The sequence below is a fragment of the Camelina sativa genome, chromosome 9, assembly GCF_030686135.1.
Source record: "Camelina sativa cultivar CO46 ecotype springtype chromosome 9, ASM3068613v1".
NCBI lineage: Eukaryota > Viridiplantae > Streptophyta > Magnoliopsida > Brassicales > Brassicaceae > Camelina > Camelina sativa.
In genome coordinates, this window is record NC_141888.1 from 36,482,656 (window position 1) to 36,501,024 (window position 18,369).

At 37.1% G+C, this 18,369-nt stretch overlaps 6 protein-coding genes and 1 non-coding gene across 11 annotated transcripts; 4 read left to right on the forward strand and 3 right to left on the reverse strand.

The window, feature by feature from the left end:
* Positions 1–8: 8 nt before the first annotated feature.
* TRNAD-GUC (transfer RNA aspartic acid (anticodon GUC)) lies at positions 9–80 on the forward strand. The gene has a single exon. It is a non-coding gene; the product is annotated as a tRNA-Asp (tRNA).
* A 262-nt stretch (positions 81–342) lies between these two features.
* LOC104713262 (uncharacterized) lies at positions 343–3,500 on the reverse strand. The gene is made up of 9 exons (XM_010430345.3): positions 3,096–3,500; positions 2,823–2,945; positions 2,276–2,356; positions 2,097–2,185; positions 1,929–2,003; positions 1,655–1,719; positions 1,492–1,569; positions 988–1,371; positions 343–901 (listed from the first exon to the last, which is right to left on the reverse strand). The coding sequence occupies exons 2-9, from the start codon at positions 2,943–2,945 to the stop codon at positions 792–794; spliced, it is 1,005 nt and encodes a 334-aa protein (XP_010428647.2). The 5' UTR covers positions 3,096–3,500; the 3' UTR covers positions 343–791.
* A 1,019-nt stretch (positions 3,501–4,519) lies between these two features.
* Positions 4,520–6,369, reverse strand: LOC104713263 (uncharacterized). Its single transcript, XM_010430347.3, has 4 exons — positions 5,869–6,369; positions 5,530–5,632; positions 5,171–5,332; positions 4,520–4,880 (listed from the first exon to the last, which is right to left on the reverse strand). The coding sequence occupies exons 1-4, from the start codon at positions 6,126–6,128 to the stop codon at positions 4,737–4,739; spliced, it is 669 nt and encodes a 222-aa protein (XP_010428649.1). The 5' UTR covers positions 6,129–6,369; the 3' UTR covers positions 4,520–4,736.
* Positions 6,370–6,380: 11 nt separating this feature from the next.
* On the forward strand, positions 6,381–9,698 carry LOC104713264 (V-type proton ATPase subunit B1). The gene is made up of 13 exons (XM_010430348.3): positions 6,381–6,557; positions 6,697–6,768; positions 6,970–7,025; positions 7,110–7,208; positions 7,283–7,342; positions 7,449–7,560; positions 7,664–7,872; positions 8,145–8,273; positions 8,384–8,521; positions 8,607–8,757; positions 8,852–8,934; positions 9,032–9,079; positions 9,166–9,698. Exons 2-13 carry the CDS (start codon positions 6,717–6,719, stop codon positions 9,487–9,489), a joined length of 1,461 nt encoding a protein of 486 aa, XP_010428650.1. The 5' UTR covers positions 6,381–6,557; positions 6,697–6,716; the 3' UTR covers positions 9,490–9,698.
* A 200-nt stretch (positions 9,699–9,898) lies between these two features.
* LOC104713265 (calcium-dependent protein kinase 29) lies at positions 9,899–13,136 on the forward strand. Its single transcript, XM_010430350.3, has 8 exons — positions 9,899–11,008; positions 11,457–11,600; positions 11,702–11,854; positions 11,961–12,073; positions 12,167–12,334; positions 12,446–12,573; positions 12,661–12,760; positions 12,859–13,136. Exons 1-8 carry the CDS (start codon positions 10,213–10,215, stop codon positions 12,937–12,939), a joined length of 1,683 nt encoding a protein of 560 aa, XP_010428652.2. The 5' UTR covers positions 9,899–10,212; the 3' UTR covers positions 12,940–13,136.
* Positions 13,137–14,903: 1,767 nt separating this feature from the next.
* Positions 14,904–17,341, forward strand: LOC104713267 (RNA pseudouridine synthase 2, chloroplastic). 5 transcript variants are annotated; one of them, XR_015566682.1, is made up of 8 exons: positions 14,904–15,371; positions 15,444–15,587; positions 15,668–15,904; positions 15,998–16,196; positions 16,335–16,413; positions 16,579–16,754; positions 16,852–16,954; positions 17,076–17,341. XR_015566682.1 is itself a non-coding variant. In XM_010430354.3 (8 exons), the coding sequence occupies exons 1-8, from the start codon at positions 15,015–15,017 to the stop codon at positions 17,082–17,084; spliced, it is 1,308 nt and encodes a 435-aa protein (XP_010428656.1). In that variant the 5' UTR covers positions 14,904–15,014; the 3' UTR covers positions 17,085–17,341. The 5 variants fall into 5 exon arrangements, 2 of the variants coding, with proteins under 2 accessions (XP_010428656.1, XP_087322925.1); XM_010430354.3 differs by having other exon boundaries at positions 15,998–16,200; XR_015566681.1 differs by having other exon boundaries at positions 14,928–15,371; positions 15,998–16,200; positions 16,576–16,754.
* LOC104713266 (uncharacterized) lies at positions 17,250–18,012 on the reverse strand. Its single transcript, XM_010430352.3, has one exon. The coding sequence runs from the start codon at positions 17,967–17,969 to the stop codon at positions 17,514–17,516; it is 456 nt and encodes a 151-aa protein (XP_010428654.1). The 5' UTR covers positions 17,970–18,012; the 3' UTR covers positions 17,250–17,513.
* Positions 18,013–18,369: the final 357 nt, after the last annotated feature.

Consider the following 18,369-nt stretch of genomic DNA (forward strand, 5'->3'; position numbering starts at 1 on the left):
ACAACAAAGTCGTTGTAGTATAGTGGTAAGTATTCCCGCCTGTCACGCGGGTGACCCGGGTTCGATCCCCGGCAACGGCGTTTATTTTTTTTTTTTAACTTGTGTCAAAATGCTGACGATTTTTTTGTCATGGACCTGTATTAATCTTAACTAGGATTTTTAACTTTTAACCCAAGAAAAACGATGTAAAGAACTACAAAAGAGTCCTGAAGCAAATTCGAGAATCGATGGCTTCTGCTTCTCTGGTTATTATTAATCCGTCGTTTTCTTTCGTATCAACAATGCATGCGTTCGAGTAAATGCCTTTCGACATGTATATAATATTAAAAGGGTGCGTAGAAATAAAAGAATCAACTGTTCCATCACATTAAAAAAAACTGATAACCAAACAAGAAAAAGAGTTAATTTGTCCAAACTGTGTGTCTCACTCTCACCTAAACAAAAACTACAAAACAGAAGAGATGACAAACAAAAACAAAAATGAAAAGAGGACGCCTCATTAGTTCTTCTCTAACCAACCATAAAATAAATTGAACATATACTATACCCTAAGCGACTCTAGAAAAGAAACAAAACAGACCACAAACTCAAAAAAAAAAAACTGTGAATCAATGGATTAAAGAAGAAAAAGAAAGGGGAAAGAGATACACTTTTATGGCAGCAAACATGTCTTCTTGATGAACAGAAGAAGCAAACATAGAAAGAGAGACAGAGAGCAAGGATATAGAAAAAAACATCCAACGACTTGGGCTTTTTTTTCTTTTTATGTTTGTCTAAGCGAAACCTCACTCTCAAGCAGCTGCCTGAATTGGTGGTCCATCTGATCGGTTGTTGTTGAATCCACCACGACCTCCTCCTCCACCTCTTCCACGACCTGCCCTTCCGCGTCCACGCCCACGCCCTGCATCAAAACTCATGTCTTATTCCCAACAATTACAGTACTAAGAACCTGGTAAAAAAGAAAAAGCTATGCTCTGATTATTTTACCGCGTCCCTGAGGACCATCATAGCCACCACGGCCTTGAGAAGGACCATCGTAGCCACCACGGCCTTGAGAAGGACCATCATAACCGCCACGGCCTTGCTGAGGACCATCATAACCGCCACGGCCTTGCTGAGGACCATCATAACCGCCACGGCCTTGCTGAGGACCATCGTGACCACCACGGTCATCATATCCACGGTGTTCATGAGGAGCATCATAACCGTAACCTCCATCCTGTGGTGCATCATACTCATTTGGAGGACCATTGTATCCTCCTCTCCCACGACCACGACTGCTGCGTCCTCTGCCACGTCCTCTGCCGCGTCCATAGGACTGGTCACGTTCATAACCTCCATCTTCATACTCAACGTTCACATAAGCATTTCCTGAGAGCAAACAGATGAAACATAAAACTTAGCATGATATCCATGAATCGTATGTTCAAAATCTCAATGAGATTTGGGATGAGTGATGATCTAAATAGATTATTTCGAAAGTATTCTAACCTCTGCCGCCTCGTCCCCTTCCTCTGCCCCTTCCCCTTCCTCTTCCCCTTCCCCTTCCTCTGGCACCAGGTGAACCCTCTACAAGAAAAATGCAAAAGAAAACTTATGAAGACAGCAAGTAAAAGTGGGATTAAGAAAGTCACTGAGAGTGATATCAACAAACCTCGTCCTTCGTAATCGATATCGCCCATTGGCTTCACCATCTCAATAGGAATCGGGCACTGGTACCTGAAACATCATTTGCCTATAAAAATCAGATACAACATTAAAGATGCTTGTCAAAAATATGCAGTTTTTTTTTTGTCAGCCAGAGTCTGGCCAGAGACAGACTCTCTCAATAGACAATTGCTTCAGACATAAAGCACGTATCTGACTATGCTGGACTACAAAGAAACAAAAAATGTTCAGAAACATCAAACGGAAAACTAGAATCTCACCCAACAGAAGATGTATTAAGCTCATTCTTGGATAGTGTAATGGTTATCATTGATACATGCCTTGTAGTCTCCAAACTTCAAGACAAGGAGAAAAGGAAAGAAATAAGTAACAGTAACAGGTGAACATATTGAAAATGCGTTTTTATAAAAGTTTCAATGGCCCCTTACGGTAGAAGGCCTTCCTCAAGTGGTTCCCATGTGTCTGTTATGTCTGTGGATCCAATCGATGTGTTCTGATGAAGATCAGGGATCCTTCTCTGCGTAACATATTAAAAAGAACATTTTCAGATAACCCATCAACTGAACCACGTTTAGTGAATTTGGACAATGACAAATCTCAAAATTACCTTGATCAGCTCTACAATGGTCACAGTCTTGTTGATAGCTCTTCCCATTGCCTTGAATACAACTTCACTAGAACCTTTTTCCTATAAAAAGAAAACAAAGTCTGAATAAAATTGTTCAACTGAATCACAATCCCCCAATGGGAAAACTTAATCATCTTTAACCACACAACAAATGACATTACTAATTACTCAAAAAAAGTCTAACGCATCTATCTAATAAGATTCCTTGAATCATCATAAATTTGTTCAATCACAAGGCAAAACTCATGTCAACATAAATGAAGCAAAAGAATCTAATCATTTTATAATCCCAAATTAATTGTAAAGAATATAACGCCTAGATTACAAAAAGAGCTTATACTAAAACATCAAAAATATTGATCTCTGGATTCAAAACATTCTCCACACCAGTTGACAAAAACCGTTCATAAACCCTAAACCAAATCTCCCAACACGTCACACACACACACACACACACACATAAAACAAATTACATAAACATGAATTGGATTAACGCATTACAGATTCATCGAATATGCAAATATACCTGAAGAAGAGTCATCGCATAGGTGATGTAGTTTCGTGCCCTGCCTTGACTAGTGATTCGAATCTCGTTCGCATCAATCGGCGTATCTGCCTTCGGCTTCTCCACTCTGTGATACCTATCCATCTGAAAACAAGAAAATCAGCGAGAACCTAGGGTTTATGGATTTCGTCGAATCCTTGTAGCAAAACATACAGAGCGAAACCAGAAGAAAAAAAGAATAAAATCGGGATTTATCTTCGAATAAATCAATCGATATAGCTTTTGATGCTTTACCTTAAGCAGTTGTTGCGGTTAGATCTTACGAGAGAGACGAAGATTTCAGATAAAACGAAAAATGGTGGTTTATGCCCAAAGGAAGAGCCCTCTTTGTACGGCTTTGTTTCTTCTCCTTATACGCCCTAAGAAGAACCATTTGTTGCAAAGCCTCTCTCTGATATATACCACAGCCGCACTACTTCTCTTCCACACACACACACGTTGCACACTACCCTAATCGGTTTCGGTTCACGATTTTTATTTTTAAACCCAACCAGACCAAACCACGCTAAATCAAGTTAAACCGGTCACTTAACCAGTCGAGTACAACGAAGATCCGGTAATTAATTAATCAGGATTGGTTCAGAAATTCGGTTTAAATAGTTTTTTTCGGTTAAGTTTGAGCCATATGTTTTTTGTTTTGTTTTGTGAGAGAGTATGTAAACTCCAAATTCTTGTAATAAAGTCTTCAAAAAAGATTATCCAGTTGCACAAAATGCGAAGGAAAAAGTCTAAATGGCTTTTTCAGAAAAAATAAAAGAAAATTAATTGTTTAGAGGAGAACCAAATCTACAAGTTATTAATAGATAATAATTCTGGATTTTCGGTACTAAGTACTAACTAGTAGTATTTTTTAATATAATAAAAAGACAAAATTGTAGTTTACTTTAAATATTTGGAGAACGTGTCTGTGTTTATTTTTGCAGACGAGTACACTAACACTCTATGCTTAGTTTAGACGAACTTATAATAAAAAAATTAGTTTTATACACACAGTAAAATACATCCTATACCAGTATTTAAAAGTTATATATATATATATATATATATAATTCTTAGGAAATTTTATGAGCAAAATAATAAATGTCAAACATCAAGAAGAAACTGAGATCTATGTTTTCTTAAGAGAAAAGAAAAGTAAATAAATGTTTGAACTTAGCTAAAAATATATAAAACTGTTGTGAATGTGACAATCCATTAATACAATATAAAATATTGTTGGAAAGTCTTGATCCATCCAAACGTGAGAAGCATTTAAGCTTTTTTTCATTTTTTTTTGTGGCACAATCCAAAATTGTACCATCTAACAACATAAATTAGCATATGATCCTTAATCTTTTAACAAAGCTTGTCACATGATCACATCGTCACACCTCCTCACGACGTTAACACAACTACACAAGAACAGATGGAGGATACGTTTTGTTCACTACTATTCAAACAAAAAGTAGGCCACAGTTGTAAGATATGGATAACCTGGACTAAAAATAATACACGTAAAACTAGCAATATACGAAATTCTACATGTGAATATGTGATGTTATTGATTCTACTATTTAAAATGTTGTTTGTTTAAACATTTATGTAGATTAATATAGTGTTAGTGATGTTTTGAAAATTTAAGCTTCTCCCGATTTATAAATCACTAAACGTCCAAAATATATATCAACTCTTTTTGCTTAGCATATGATAAAATTCACCTTTGTCATTACAAATTCTGTTTAATATAACCGGGCTGGCCAGCTTTTATATGGATCACTTACCTTAATTACAAATTTACTATGAATAACATACACATTTTGAACAAGTCATATACATTACAGTACAGATAAGCAAAGGCACTTTAGATCTTCAATGGTAGGAAACGAGGTTATCTTATTATACCTCTGCCTCATGTGGTTGAATCAGTGGATCAATGATCTTTTTCCATCCTCCGAAATTTGAGGGGTAAGCAGCATCAGACAGTACGAACCCGTTAACGTAGAAGGTTGGTGTCCCATAAACCCCTCTCGAAGCACTATACTGCAATGCATAACGCCACAAAAGCAAAATATGAACTAATTTCTTGTTAAGTTAACACGGTGAGAATAGCCATGGAGTGTCTTCGATTTCAGGTCAAGATTTAAGTCATTTGAACTCAGTATTCTTCTACTACCCTAACGCCAATTCAATTTTTTTGTTTGTGTGGGATATTAAAGGGACGGCAACATATAAGATGATGACTAAGCAGCCAGTCACCTTGTCTCTGTCTATAAATAATTTTAGTTCCTAAACCAGTGAAAGGTGTCAAAGAAGGAAGCTGAAAGAATTACCTTGAAGGATACCCTGGTTGCACGATCAGATTTTTTGTCGGCGAAACCGGATTTGAGGACCGATTGATATGAGTTTCCCAACGTGGCTGTTCCAAGCTGGACTATTTTCTCCATAACTGCAGGTCTTGAAAGGAGCTGTGTTTGCGCATTGTAGAACATTGTCTGTCAAAAAAAAACACAGTTTCAGAGAACCATACAAACATCACATAACAATTCTTAGATTCAAACAATATAATTATCAGTAGAGAGATTCAGAGAGAGCTAAGTTTTATAGCTTTCTACAAGACTACAAGATTAAGATCACTCTTATGTTTCCGAGACCTGCAAAAAAAGTTTTTACTATCAAACATTGAACAAACCTGATGCTTGAAGAACCCTTCCAGCAAACTGAACGTAGCATTGGCGTTTTTAGTATTCACAATGTGTAAAGCCCGAGATGTTACATATGCATTATCATGGTAGCTGCAAATTCCAAAAAAAGCCAAGCTTGATTACAAGAACAGTTTGTTTTTGACAAATCTCAAATGAACCATTCATAAAACAGAGAGCGAAACATACTTTAAAGTCCAAACCTTTCATATGCTATTTCTCGTTATGATAGTTAGAAACTTAGAATCAATCAATAGAGGAACGAAATTGAAATTATAACTAAGCTCAGAACACAAATTGAAGGCAAAGAGAGAAACTAGAGAACTGACGGTAAAGGAAGGAGATGGAGGAAAAGAGCAACGCGAGATCCATAGTGATGAAGAGCTTGCTTCAGAGGCGGCCAAGAGTCTCTACTATCCGGGCAAACCGGGTCATAAAACGCCTCAATCAGTATAGTATTCGGGTCAAACCGATGACCCGGTGGGTAAACGAAACCATCTTGCCTCACCGGTGGCACTAACTGCGCTTCTACTCGCGTCCCGATGATGAAGACGACGAGAAGGAACAACAAAACCGTTCGAATCATCATTCCCTCGATCACACTCTTTCTCTCTTCCCGTGATCGCCGGAGATTTATATTATTAAAAAGGAACCAGAGAGAGTGACGGTGAGTGTAAGCAACGGTCACGATTGCTCGGAAGCTAAGCTAGACACAACTCTCTTTCATCTCCAACCGTTGATTCTATTTTTGCTGGCGTGGCAAAAACGTAAGCTAATAATGGGCTGTTATTTCAATTTACAGAGTTTGGTCTATAAATGGAACTAAAAGTAAACAGAAGCCTTTTTGTACAAAAACATATAAAACATAAATTGCGATCCGGGACCCATAAAATAATTAAGATATTTGAGATATGGTCTAACCACGTTCACAGAGAAGGAACTTGATTAGTAGTCACAGACGTAAACCATAACTCTCTCTCTCTCTCTCTCTCTCGGCTCGAATCGGAGATCGTTCCAGGTACGTGTCTTTGTTGATTCAGATCATCGTTGCGCAATTCGATTGAGTCTCTTACCTTGTTCTCTTTCACCGGAATTTTTCTCCATCTGAGTTTGTATGATAATTGGATCGAATTTTTTTCCATTGATTTTGTAACCAGGAGAGGCTTGATCTGTGAAAATGGGGGAGAATGATATCGACGTGGAAGAAGGAACTTTGGAGATCGGCATGGGTAAGTCACCCCATCGATATATGGATTCGTTTGTAGTTCAATCCTTTGTTATTGCAGTTTGATTAAGCATTTGATCTTGTTTATTTAGAACTTACTTCTCCAAATCTCGATTTTATGGAGATCTTTTTAGCACACTCTGGCTCTTTTTTTGATTCTGCTATAAGATAAGACTGATCAGGGTCATGGATCTTTGAATTGCAGAGTACAGAACTGTTTCTGGTGTTGCAGGACCATTGGTCATTCTTGACAAAGTGAAAGTAAGATCATAACTTTTGAATTTTTGATTCATTTTACTTTGTGAGGGAGAGAAACATAACTGACTAACAATTTGCTTGTACCAGGGTCCAAAGTACCAGGAGATTGTTAATATTCGCTTAGGAGATGGATCTACAAGACGTGGTCAGGTTTTGGAAGTCGATGGCGAGAAAGCTGTTGTCCAGGTTTAAACATTTTGTCCATGTTATTCAGTGAATATGTCATTTTCCACATTGACTTACTCGGCTAAGGGTTTCAGGTTTTTGAAGGGACATCTGGAATTGACAACAAGTTTACCACTGTGCAATTTACTGGAGAGGTAACTTTCCATTAAAGCATTCTTTCTTCCAGTGTTTTGCCTGTTCTTTTGTGAAAATTGGTTGGTTGATGTGTTTGGGACCTGTTTATCAACTTGTGTGTTTTAGGTTTTGAAAACACCTGTATCATTGGACATGCTTGGCCGCATATTTAACGGTTCTGGAAAACCAATTGATAATGGCCCTCCTATTTTGCCAGAGGCATACCTTGATATCTCAGGTAAGCTTCTAGATGTAAATTGCTCCATTGATATCTCTGAAGCAATATCCTGTCTATTTGTTTCGGTTTTTTCCTTAAATGTGTCTGTGTGTCATATTGATAGGAAGTTCAATCAACCCCAGTGAAAGAACCTATCCAGAAGAGATGATTCAGACAGGGATTTCGACCATCGATGTCATGAATTCCATTGCTCGTGGACAGAAGATTCCTCTTTTCTCTGCTGCTGGTCTTCCACATAATGAAATTGCTGCTCAGATTTGTCGTCAGGCTGGTCTTGTCAAGCGTTTGGAGAAAACTGTTGATCTACTTGAGGTAATCCTTGTAACCAGTATCACCACATATATATTATAATCAGAAGAATTCGCTGAAGCACTTATTTGAGTTGAAATTGTTTCTACAAGTGTTATTGATTACTTTGTGGTATATCTAAAGGCCTTCAATTTGGAGATGCTCTTTGCTTTTAAAGGAAACTCTGTTTCTGTTATAAAAAAAAGTTAAAAATCCTTGTTTGTAGACATTCTTCTTCAACGTTTGTTTGTCGCTCATTAAAGCCATGATGTGTCCCCCCTCTTGTGGTTTTATAGGATCATGGAGAGGACAATTTTGCAATTGTGTTTGCAGCTATGGGTGTGAACATGGAGACAGCTCAGTTCTTCAAGCGAGATTTTGAAGAAAATGGATCAATGGAGAGAGTTACTCTTTTCCTGAACCTGGTATATTTACTAGTTGTGACTTCTAAAGCTTATTATTATCATATCTTGCTTTTTTTTTTGTGTAATATTTCTTACCTTCAAACGGAACTGACCTTCCATTATTTTAACAGGCCAATGACCCAACCATTGAGAGAATCATCACTCCTCGAATTGCCCTCACAACAGCTGAATATCTGGCTTATGAATGTGGGAAACACGTCCTTGTTATATTGACCGATATGAGTTCTTATGCTGATGCCCTTCGTGAGGTAAAATGAAAACTTTAAACTGAAGTAGTCTCTTTATTACATAACTTTATTTTTCAAGTTTGATAATAGGCTTGAGAAACTGTAGGTTTCTGCTGCCCGAGAAGAAGTTCCTGGAAGACGTGGATATCCTGGTTATATGTACACTGATCTTGCTACTATTTATGAACGTGCTGGGCGTATCGAAGGAAGAAAAGGTTCCATCACCCAAATCCCAATCCTCACTATGCCCAATGACGGTGAACAATCATATCTCAGTTCCCAGATTTCTTTTTTGTTTCTTAGGAAACCTTAATACTTATACTCTTTGTTGTTTTTTAAAAACACAATCAGATATCACGCATCCAACTCCAGATCTTACTGGTTACATTACTGAAGGTCAGATATATATTGATAGACAGCTTCACAACAGACAGGTAATAATCCCCGCGAGACCCTGATCTTACCGATTTCACTTATATTATGATTGGGCTCTGAATCAAATTTCATCTTTGCTTCTTCCCTAACAAACAGATATATCCACCCATCAACGTGCTTCCATCTCTTTCTCGTTTAATGAAGGTTAGAATCCAACTCCACTTTGATTAATACCGATCACATTTTCTCTCTAGATCTCTTTATTAACGTATCATTCCTCGTTCTGTTAGAGCGCTATTGGCGAAGGCATGACTCGCAAAGACCATTCAGATGTGTCGAACCAACTGTATGCTAATTATGCAATTGGTAAAGATGTTCAAGCGATGAAAGCTGTTGTTGGAGAAGAAGCACTTTCTTCAGAGGATCTGCTCTATCTAGAGTTTTTAGACAAGTTTGAGAGAAAGTTTGTGATGCAAGGAGCTTACGACACACGAAACATCTTCCAGTCGCTGGACTTAGCTTGGACATTGCTCCGTATCTTCCCACGCGAGCTTCTTCATCGTATCCCTGCTAAGACACTTGACCAATTCTACAGCCGAGACGCAACCAGTTAAATCAGGTAATGGAAGAAACTCTTATCCTATCGAAAACTCTTTCCAGGTGAAAACTGTGAATTTTGTGATGTATTTGTTTGATGTTTATATAGAGAAACAAAAAAAAGAGAGCTATATATATTTTGTTATCTTCCAATATTTGTGATTTTTTGGTTCTGTAATATGTTCCAAAGTGAATAAAAATCGATGAAACGATGTCGTATTGACAATACCTTCTTATTTTTTTTTGTACTTTGGTTACCCAACAAAACCCTGATTATAATGTTTATAAGTTGTGGAAAGAAATCATGATGACAAGGAAACCACCGAAGTAAAGGAATCAATGTGATTGTTGAACCTTTAATTTGTCCTTTTTTCCAACGCAATCTCCGTAATCTATTTAATCATCTTAAAACAAACTTAATTATTCGTTATTTAATCATCTTAAAACAAACTTAATTATTCGTGAGGTTTGATAATTATGTACTACTACTACTGTATTGTATTACCAAAAGGAGAAGGGAACCTAGAAGAGACCCTCTCCAAGGGGCCACAATGAAGAAAAATGATACCCTAACCTTCTCTAAACGCAAAAGCAAGGCACCCCCACAAACCCAAATCAGTGCAACATTATTGTCGTCTCTTTTAAATTTTCGTTTTTGTGTATTCTCCTTTTATTTCTAAAAACAAAAACAAAAAAAGTCTAATAAAAATCACGGAACAAGACCGATCTACTTTGCTCACATGCTTAAAAACCCAAATAAAGCGACCAAAAACCAAAGAAACAAAAACATTCGAACAAAACATTTCTTTAGAAGAAACATTATGGGGTTTTGCTTCTCCAAATCTCAAACCCATGAGATCCCAATCTCTTCTTCTTCCGATTCTAGCCCTCGTCATCACTACCAACCTCTCCCTAAACCAACCGTTACTCAAGGCCAAACCAGTAACTTCACCTCCACTCCTCAGCCCAAACCCAAACCGGCTCCCCCTCCTCCTCATCATCCTTCCTCCTCCTCCGGTTCTCAAATCGGTCCAATCCTAAACCGACCAATGATCGATCTCTCAGCTCTCTACGACCTCCACAAAGAACTCGGCCGTGGCCAGTTCGGAATCACCTACCGATGCACTGACAAATCCAACGGCAGAGAATACGCTTGCAAATCCATCTCAAAACGTAAACTCATACGTCGCAAAGACATCGAAGACGTGAGACGTGAGGTCATGATCTTGCAACACCTCACGGGTCAGCCAAACATCGTCGAGTTTCGAGGCGCGTATGAAGACAAAGAGAATCTTCACGTCGTCATGGAGCTCTGTTCTGGAGGAGAGCTCTTTGATCGTATCATCAAGAAAGGGAGTTACTCTGAGAAAGAAGCTGCTAATATCTTCAAACAGATCGTTAACGTTGTTCATGTTTGTCATTTCATGGGCGTTGCTCATAGAGACCTGAAGCCTGAGAATTTCCTGCTTGTTAGTAACGAACAAGATTCTCAGATCAAGGCTACTGATTTTGGACTCTCTGTTTTCATCGAAGAAGGTAAAACGTAACGTTAAATTCATCTCTTCTTGACTTCTTGATTACTCAAATAACGACTACTGTTTCTTTTCTAACGTTAGAACCAAAATTAAGTTTCTTGTTTAAAAGATTTGTCTTTGCTTTTACATTGAGTAATTGAGTGTGTTTAGGAGATAAACCATTATGTTTAAACTTGTTGTAGAATCAAGAAAAAAAGATAGCGACATTGTATCTCCGTGTGGGGTTAATCTAGTGTGACACCAAGTCAACTTCGAAAACGACTTGGGTCAACCCAAGTCAACAGATGTTTCCCACAAGACTTCAAAAAATGACAACAAAAAATATAAAAATTCACACCAAAGACTTTTCAGACCGAAGGGCTAGTATTGAATCTGTTTGAATGTATATTAGGCTAAACTTTGATACTGCATATTGAAATCCTTACGTGCATATGACAAATTTTATGTAGGCAAAGTGTATAGAGATATAGTTGGGAGCGCATACTACGTTGCACCTGAAGTTCTACATCGAAACTATGGGAAAGAGATCGATGTATGGAGCGCGGGTGTCATGCTTTACATTCTTCTCAGTGGTGTTCCTCCATTTTGGGGAGGTATGCAAAAACAATTTGAATCTAAAGTTTATTGTTACATACTCAACTTGAAGAATGTTAAGACATAATATCCAACGTTATATTTGGTACTCTTTCTTTAGAGACCGAAAAGACTATATTTGCGGCGGTTTTGGAAGGGAAACTGGATCTTGAGACTTCTCCTTGGCATACTATATCGGAAAGCGCAAAAGATTTGATTAGAAAAATGTTGACAATAGATCCTAAAAAAAGGATTACAGCAGCTGAAGCACTTGGTATGTTTTGCAATGCATATACATTTGTAACATATTCTACCTCCGAAAGTCCTAACTAACCGGTCTTTTGTTGCGGTTTTTGTTTTATTCAAACAAAAAAAAACAGAGCATCCATGGATGACAGACAGCAAAATATCAGATAAACCTATCGATAGCGCTGTTCTCATTAGGATGAAGCAGTTCCGCGCAATGAACAAGCTTAAGAAACTTGCCTTGAAGGTAAAGTATATGATTATTTTCCATCTCCAAGTTGATTTCAAGACCGGTCTAAAAAAAAAATGAAATTTTGAAATTCTCTGTTTTTATAATTAGGTGATAGCGGAAAACTTATCAGAAGAAGAGATAAAGGGATTAAAGCAAATGTTTAAGAACATGGATACAGATAGTAGTGGAACCATCACTTTTGATGAACTAAGAAGCGGGTTACATCGTCTTGGATCTAAGCTTACAGAATCTGAAATCAAACAACTCATGGAAGCTGTAAGAAAAAAACAAATATATATATATATATATATATATATATCCAAATATCCAATTGTTTAATTATCAAACCATGCAAAACTTTTTAAATTGTTTTATGTTGATATATAGGCTGATGTGGACAAAAGTGGGACGATTGATTACATTGAGTTTATAACAGCAACAATGCATCGCCATAGATTGGAGAAAGAAGAGAATTTGATAGAAGCATTCAAATTCTTCGACAAGGACAGAAGCGGGTTTGTATTCTTAGTTCTTATACACGTCTCCTTCTAATTCACCTAAATAAAACACAACTAACACGTTATTCCTTTTTAAAAAATCAGGTTTATCACAAGGGATGAGCTTAAACATTCCATGACACAATACGGTATGGGTGATGATGCGACCATAGATGAAGTTATCGATGATGTTGATACCGACAACGTAAGGAAAACATTTACTTCTGATTCTTTTTTGTTTCGGTCTAATGATGATGGATGATGATGATGATAATGATGATGATGATTGTGACTGATATATAGGATGGGAGGATAAACTACGAGGAATTTGTGGCGATGATGAGGAAAGGAACTACAGATTCAGATCCCAAGCTGCTCAGATGATATACTCAACTACAATGACGGATGCTTTGCTTCTACTATATAAATAAAGTAAAGACGTACGATAATAAACCCGAATGAGATGAATTAATGCATTCATATATATGCTTGTCTTTCTTGGTATGTTATATAAAATGAATTCTATGTACCAGCGTGAATATTAAAAAAAAAAAAAAAAAAACAAGTTTCGTTTAAGATGACTCGTTTTGTTTTTGCCATTTTTCTCAAGGAATTTTGGTTATTTAGATAATATAGTTTTGTTTTATGATAATGTTTTTCAAAAAATGAGTCAAGCATGTTTATGAAATTTTTGGAAGCTCACTTTTAAGTTATTACAAAGAAATTATATTCAGGGTATAAAATGTAGCGTGGAAATTTTACGTGGATAGATCTCATATGCGGCAATTTTATTAAGCTAGATCACATATTTATCCAAAGATTAACACAAAAATTAAAATATTTCTTTTGTTGTTTCAAAAATTTCTGATTTCAGTCAGGGGAAACTATATACAATTATACATTAACATTAGCATGTATGCACTTACAAGAGGTTTATTCATCTTATCAAAAGAAAGATCTACCATATTTCCACTTTATGCATAAATTTTTCATAATTTAATAATTTACAAGTTTGTGATGTGTTATATTAGTTGACATGAAGACAAATTCAATTCAATATATAATGGATGTCAATGCATCCTCAAATATTATCATGTTATGGAGTGTTAAATGAAAATGACATTTTGGAGTCATTTGAAATGAAATGATTTTTGAGAAATTAATGAATGAGATAATTTAATGCATTTTAGCTCAAACTTAAATTTACAAAATTCCAAAGCATGTTTTTAACTCAATGTGTTTTATACGCACATATGTTGTGCATATGTAGAATTGTCAGTTTGATCAAATTTTATAATCTATGTTGAAGATAATTAGTCATGGGTAGATGATGATATTTGTTACGGTATAAAACTCATCGGACAAAGAGATTATGAACATGTAAAAAAATGACATGACTGAGTCCACCATTTTTTTTTTCTTAAATTGTTTTTTAAAAAATATTGCCGAAAATAGTGAAATTTATAGGGTGTTATTGATATATTGATTTGCAAATCTATATAGGATTTGAAATTTCTTATTGATTATGAAAATCAAAATAAATGGATTTTGAAATAACATGTTTTACCCTTGGATCTGAATATTTATATTTTTCATTTTCAAGTTTATTTAATACATATGTATTATGGATTTTGAAATCCAAAAACAAATCACTAAATGAATAACATAGGATTTTAACTAGCTTTTATAAATCATAGAACTAATAACATATAATTTTGATAATTATTTTAAAATCAAAGATTAAATAACACTTGATTTTTGTTTAGATTTCTAAATTCAATAAACTTTATAAACCAATAACCCTAACTCCATGAACCAATTATTATGCAGAGCTCTTGATAAAAACACAAATCAAGTGACAGTAAGATGAATTGTCAGAGATCCAAATGACATATCAAAGGGCTAGGGAAAAAGCTGAGGATTAGTAAAATTGGGGACAACAACTACTCCTTTGGAAGCTGAAGCAAAATTTGTTTTGAAGGTGATTGTCAACTACTAGATACTACACAACCAACAGTAAGGAATCATCCAAAACATCAGATTATGAAAATCACGTTTTAATTATGTATATTTTCATTTCACTAAGAGATGTTGTGATTCCGTTGCACATCTACTAACAAGACATGTTACTTTCAATGTTTTATGCCTCTTATTCATCAGTATTTGGATTCTATAAATTCATCAATATAAATTATTTTTCGATAAAAAAAAATGATTAAACTGCCGTAAAGCTAGCTAATCAAGAGGTGAATTTAAAAATTAAACTGGATTTCTTTTAATAGATCCATAAAGCCTTGTTAAGGCCCATTTATAATAAAGTCAGGATTTAGAAGCTTTATTTTTTTTTTACGGCAAGAGTACGAAACCTCTAGCGCATCTAGAAGCTTTCAAGTTGTTTCAGTTTCAGATACCAAAACCGGGTTTTTTGGTTTGAAGTTGACGAGTGAGTGACGACGACGATGCTCTCAATCTCTCAGCTGCCGAGTTTCTCGTTAACCTCCGTCAAATCCCTTCGTTATCCTTCTTCTTCTCCTTCTTCGTCTCTCTCTCTCTTCTTCTCCTTCTTACCTAGAGTTTCCAATTTCGTCAGAGCAAGTTCTGGAACCCCCAATTTGGTCGCCTGTACTCCTACGGAGAGCATCATCCCCAGAGTTAACAACGCCGGTCTCAAAATCGAGGAGACAGTCGATTCCGTGCAAGGAAAGATTCGGATTGATTCGTGGATCTCTTCTCGTGTCATTGGCGTTAGCCGAGCTCGTGTACAGTCTAGTATTCGATTGGGACTCGTCACCGTCAATGGCCGAGTCATTGATAAGGTTTTCACTTCGGATTCAATTTCTTTAATTTTTTTTTTCAATTATCTTAATCCTTCTCAATCTCTCTTCCAGGTTTCGCACAATGTTAAAGCTGGCGATGAGGTCAATTGTACAATATCAGAGCTTCAACCTTTAAAAGCTGAAGCTGAAGATATACCATTAGATATAGTTTATGAAGATAAACACCTTCTTGTTGTTAACAAACCAGCTCACATGGTAATCACATTCTCTCTATATACTAAAGATTATGAGATTGAATCGTCATTATGATTTTTAAGTATCTTTGATATGTTTAGGTTGTTCATCCTGCGCCTGGGAATCCTAGTGGCACGCTTGTTAAGGGAATACTTCACCATTGTAGTCTTCCTTGTGTTGCTTATTCAAACACGGAAGAAGATGATGATTCCGATGATGAATCTTTTTCAGATGATGAAGAGATGACGACCTCTTCTAGTTCATATGCTGCTTCTGTTCGTCCTGGTATTGTTCATAGGTTGGATAAAGGCACCACTGGTTTGCTCGTTGTTGCCAAGGTTAGTGTTTTTCTTTCTTCTTCTTCGTCTGGTCGCTGCTCTACGAGCTACTATTCTTGCTTCTTCTGGATTTAACAAAATGTGTAATGGCAGGATGAACATTCTCATGCCCATCTAGCGGAACAGTTTAAGCTACACACAATTGAGAGAGTATATGTAAGTCTTACTACTGGGGTTCCTTCTCCACCTCAGGGGCGTATTGAGATACCGATTGGTCGTGATTCGAGTAATCGGATTCGTATGGCTGCTATACCTGGAGGAGTAAGCAGTGGAAGAGCCCGCCATGCTGCTAGTAGGTGATGAGAGCAGTTTCTTACTAGTGCATCAAGCACTATAAACACTGCATCTATTCTTCAGAATAAATATATATATAAAAATCTCTTTAAGAGTGGTGAAGTGATACTGATATGCCCAAACAATGTTCTCGTAGGTATAAGGTAATTGAAACACTAGCTGGAGGTGGCTCTGCATTGGTTGAGTGGAGATTGGAAACCGGCCGTACCCATCAGGTATTCTCAAATTGTTCACTGTGACACTCTGTCCACAAGTATCTTTGAAAGTCTACTACTTTTTTGTTTATGTTACTGCCCTGAGTCATCTATTTCCAGCTGTTTTGAACAATTGAACTTGTGATGTCTGAAAAGTCTTATTTCTACCATCTTGATTTGAAGTAGATACGTGCTCATGCTAAGTATATGGGAGTTCCTCTATTGGGTGACGAAGTGTATGGTGGAACAAAAAGCATGGCCCTTTCTCTTCTGCAGAAAAGAGTCTCCCGCAGTGATCAAGAAGAGATCATAGAGCTAATTTCCAGACTGGATAGGCCGTGCCTTCATGCTATAGTTCTCGGGTAAGATAACTCAAACCTCAATCATATATTCTCTAATAATAAACTTAGGAGCAGAACCAATTAACAACTGCTTTTTCAACTCTGTTTACCTTCATAGCTTTACGCATCCATGCACCGGGGAAATTGTAAAGTTCTCATGTCCACCACCTCCAGATCTTGCAGAGATAGTAGGCTTGCTTCGTAGAAGCGGAAAAGAAAACGTAACCCAATTCTCTCTGGTTTTCTAACTAACCTCGTTCCTTAAGACTCTGTTTTCGTTACAATGATTTTGGTTATAGACTTATACTGAGACATCTAAGTCTTGCTCTTTGCTTTCCGCAGGTAAACTAATCTCTCGACTTTGGTTTATAATTCATCACAGCCAATGATTATGGAGATCTAAAGAAGGGAACTCATCTTCGTTATGATGATCTTACTCGTCTCTAGTGATATCTGACGAAACAAAAGAGATTATAGATTCCAATTTATTGGTCGTTGAGATGTTGCAACAAGTTATTCTAGAATCAAAAGCCTTGTTTATAGCTTGTAGAGGTGTGTATGTATACAGACTCTTCAATGACATTTCAATGAAAATCTAAGTCGTACAACACTCAAACATGACAAAGAACAAAAAAAATCTCCTAGCATCTTCTTCTTCTCGCAACCATTTGCAGCAATAGTTCCAAAGGCATCAAGAAGAAGAGCCTTACAAACATGTCAATTTAGCTCAACAGATTTAGTATTCGATTGAAACATTCCTGCACGGTTGATCAACTCAAGTCACGGTTTTTTCTCGATCATCTCTCTCTGCTTCTCCGCAAGCTTATCCAAAGCAGACGAAACCGCATCGCTTCCATTGATCAGCAGCTTTGTGATAACCTCCGGATCCGTCTCAAATCGCGCCGCCTCAAACTCCTTCCTAGCGTTCTCTCTCAGCACGTCCCTCCATAGATTTCCCCTGGAATCAATCCACATGAAGAACCGAGTCGCTCGTAATATGTCTCTGTACAAACTCAGCGCTTCCCGGCGCGTGCTCGTCAGACGCTGCCTGTTCAGCAACGCGGCCTCATCGTCGTCGATAACTTTGTTCTCTTTTTTCGCTAGATGTCTATCGAGAAGCTCCTCCACGGTGTCTGGACCTTCGTGCAGGAGACGTCTCGTCGACACGGCGCTCCGAGCAATCAGATCTAGACGACCTGACAGATTTCGCCATTTCTGAAGCTTCGCAGCCATCATCGCTCTCTACACCAAAATTGAAAATTTTCGTCTCTTACAACGACATGGCAAATGGGCTTATTCATAATGCTATATAGACCCATTTACAGCCCAATATAAACGCTCAGTCGCATAGAATTATCTATTTATCCTCAAACTCAAACGACGTCGAGTAGATCAATTTGAACCTCCTTTGGACTTTGGAGTGTGTTTTGGCTTGTATTCCATTTCCACAGAGGGAGAAGAGAGAGCGAACAGTAGAAGAAGTGAAGAACTAAGCAAGCTTCCATTAATAGTAATACTACGGGTGCAGCCTTTTTATATCTCTTCCTGTAAACTCAAACGTTGTGACTCATCACGAAGATGAGAATTAGAAAGATGGCGGTCTTAAACACAATGACTTGAAAATGGCATAAACAAT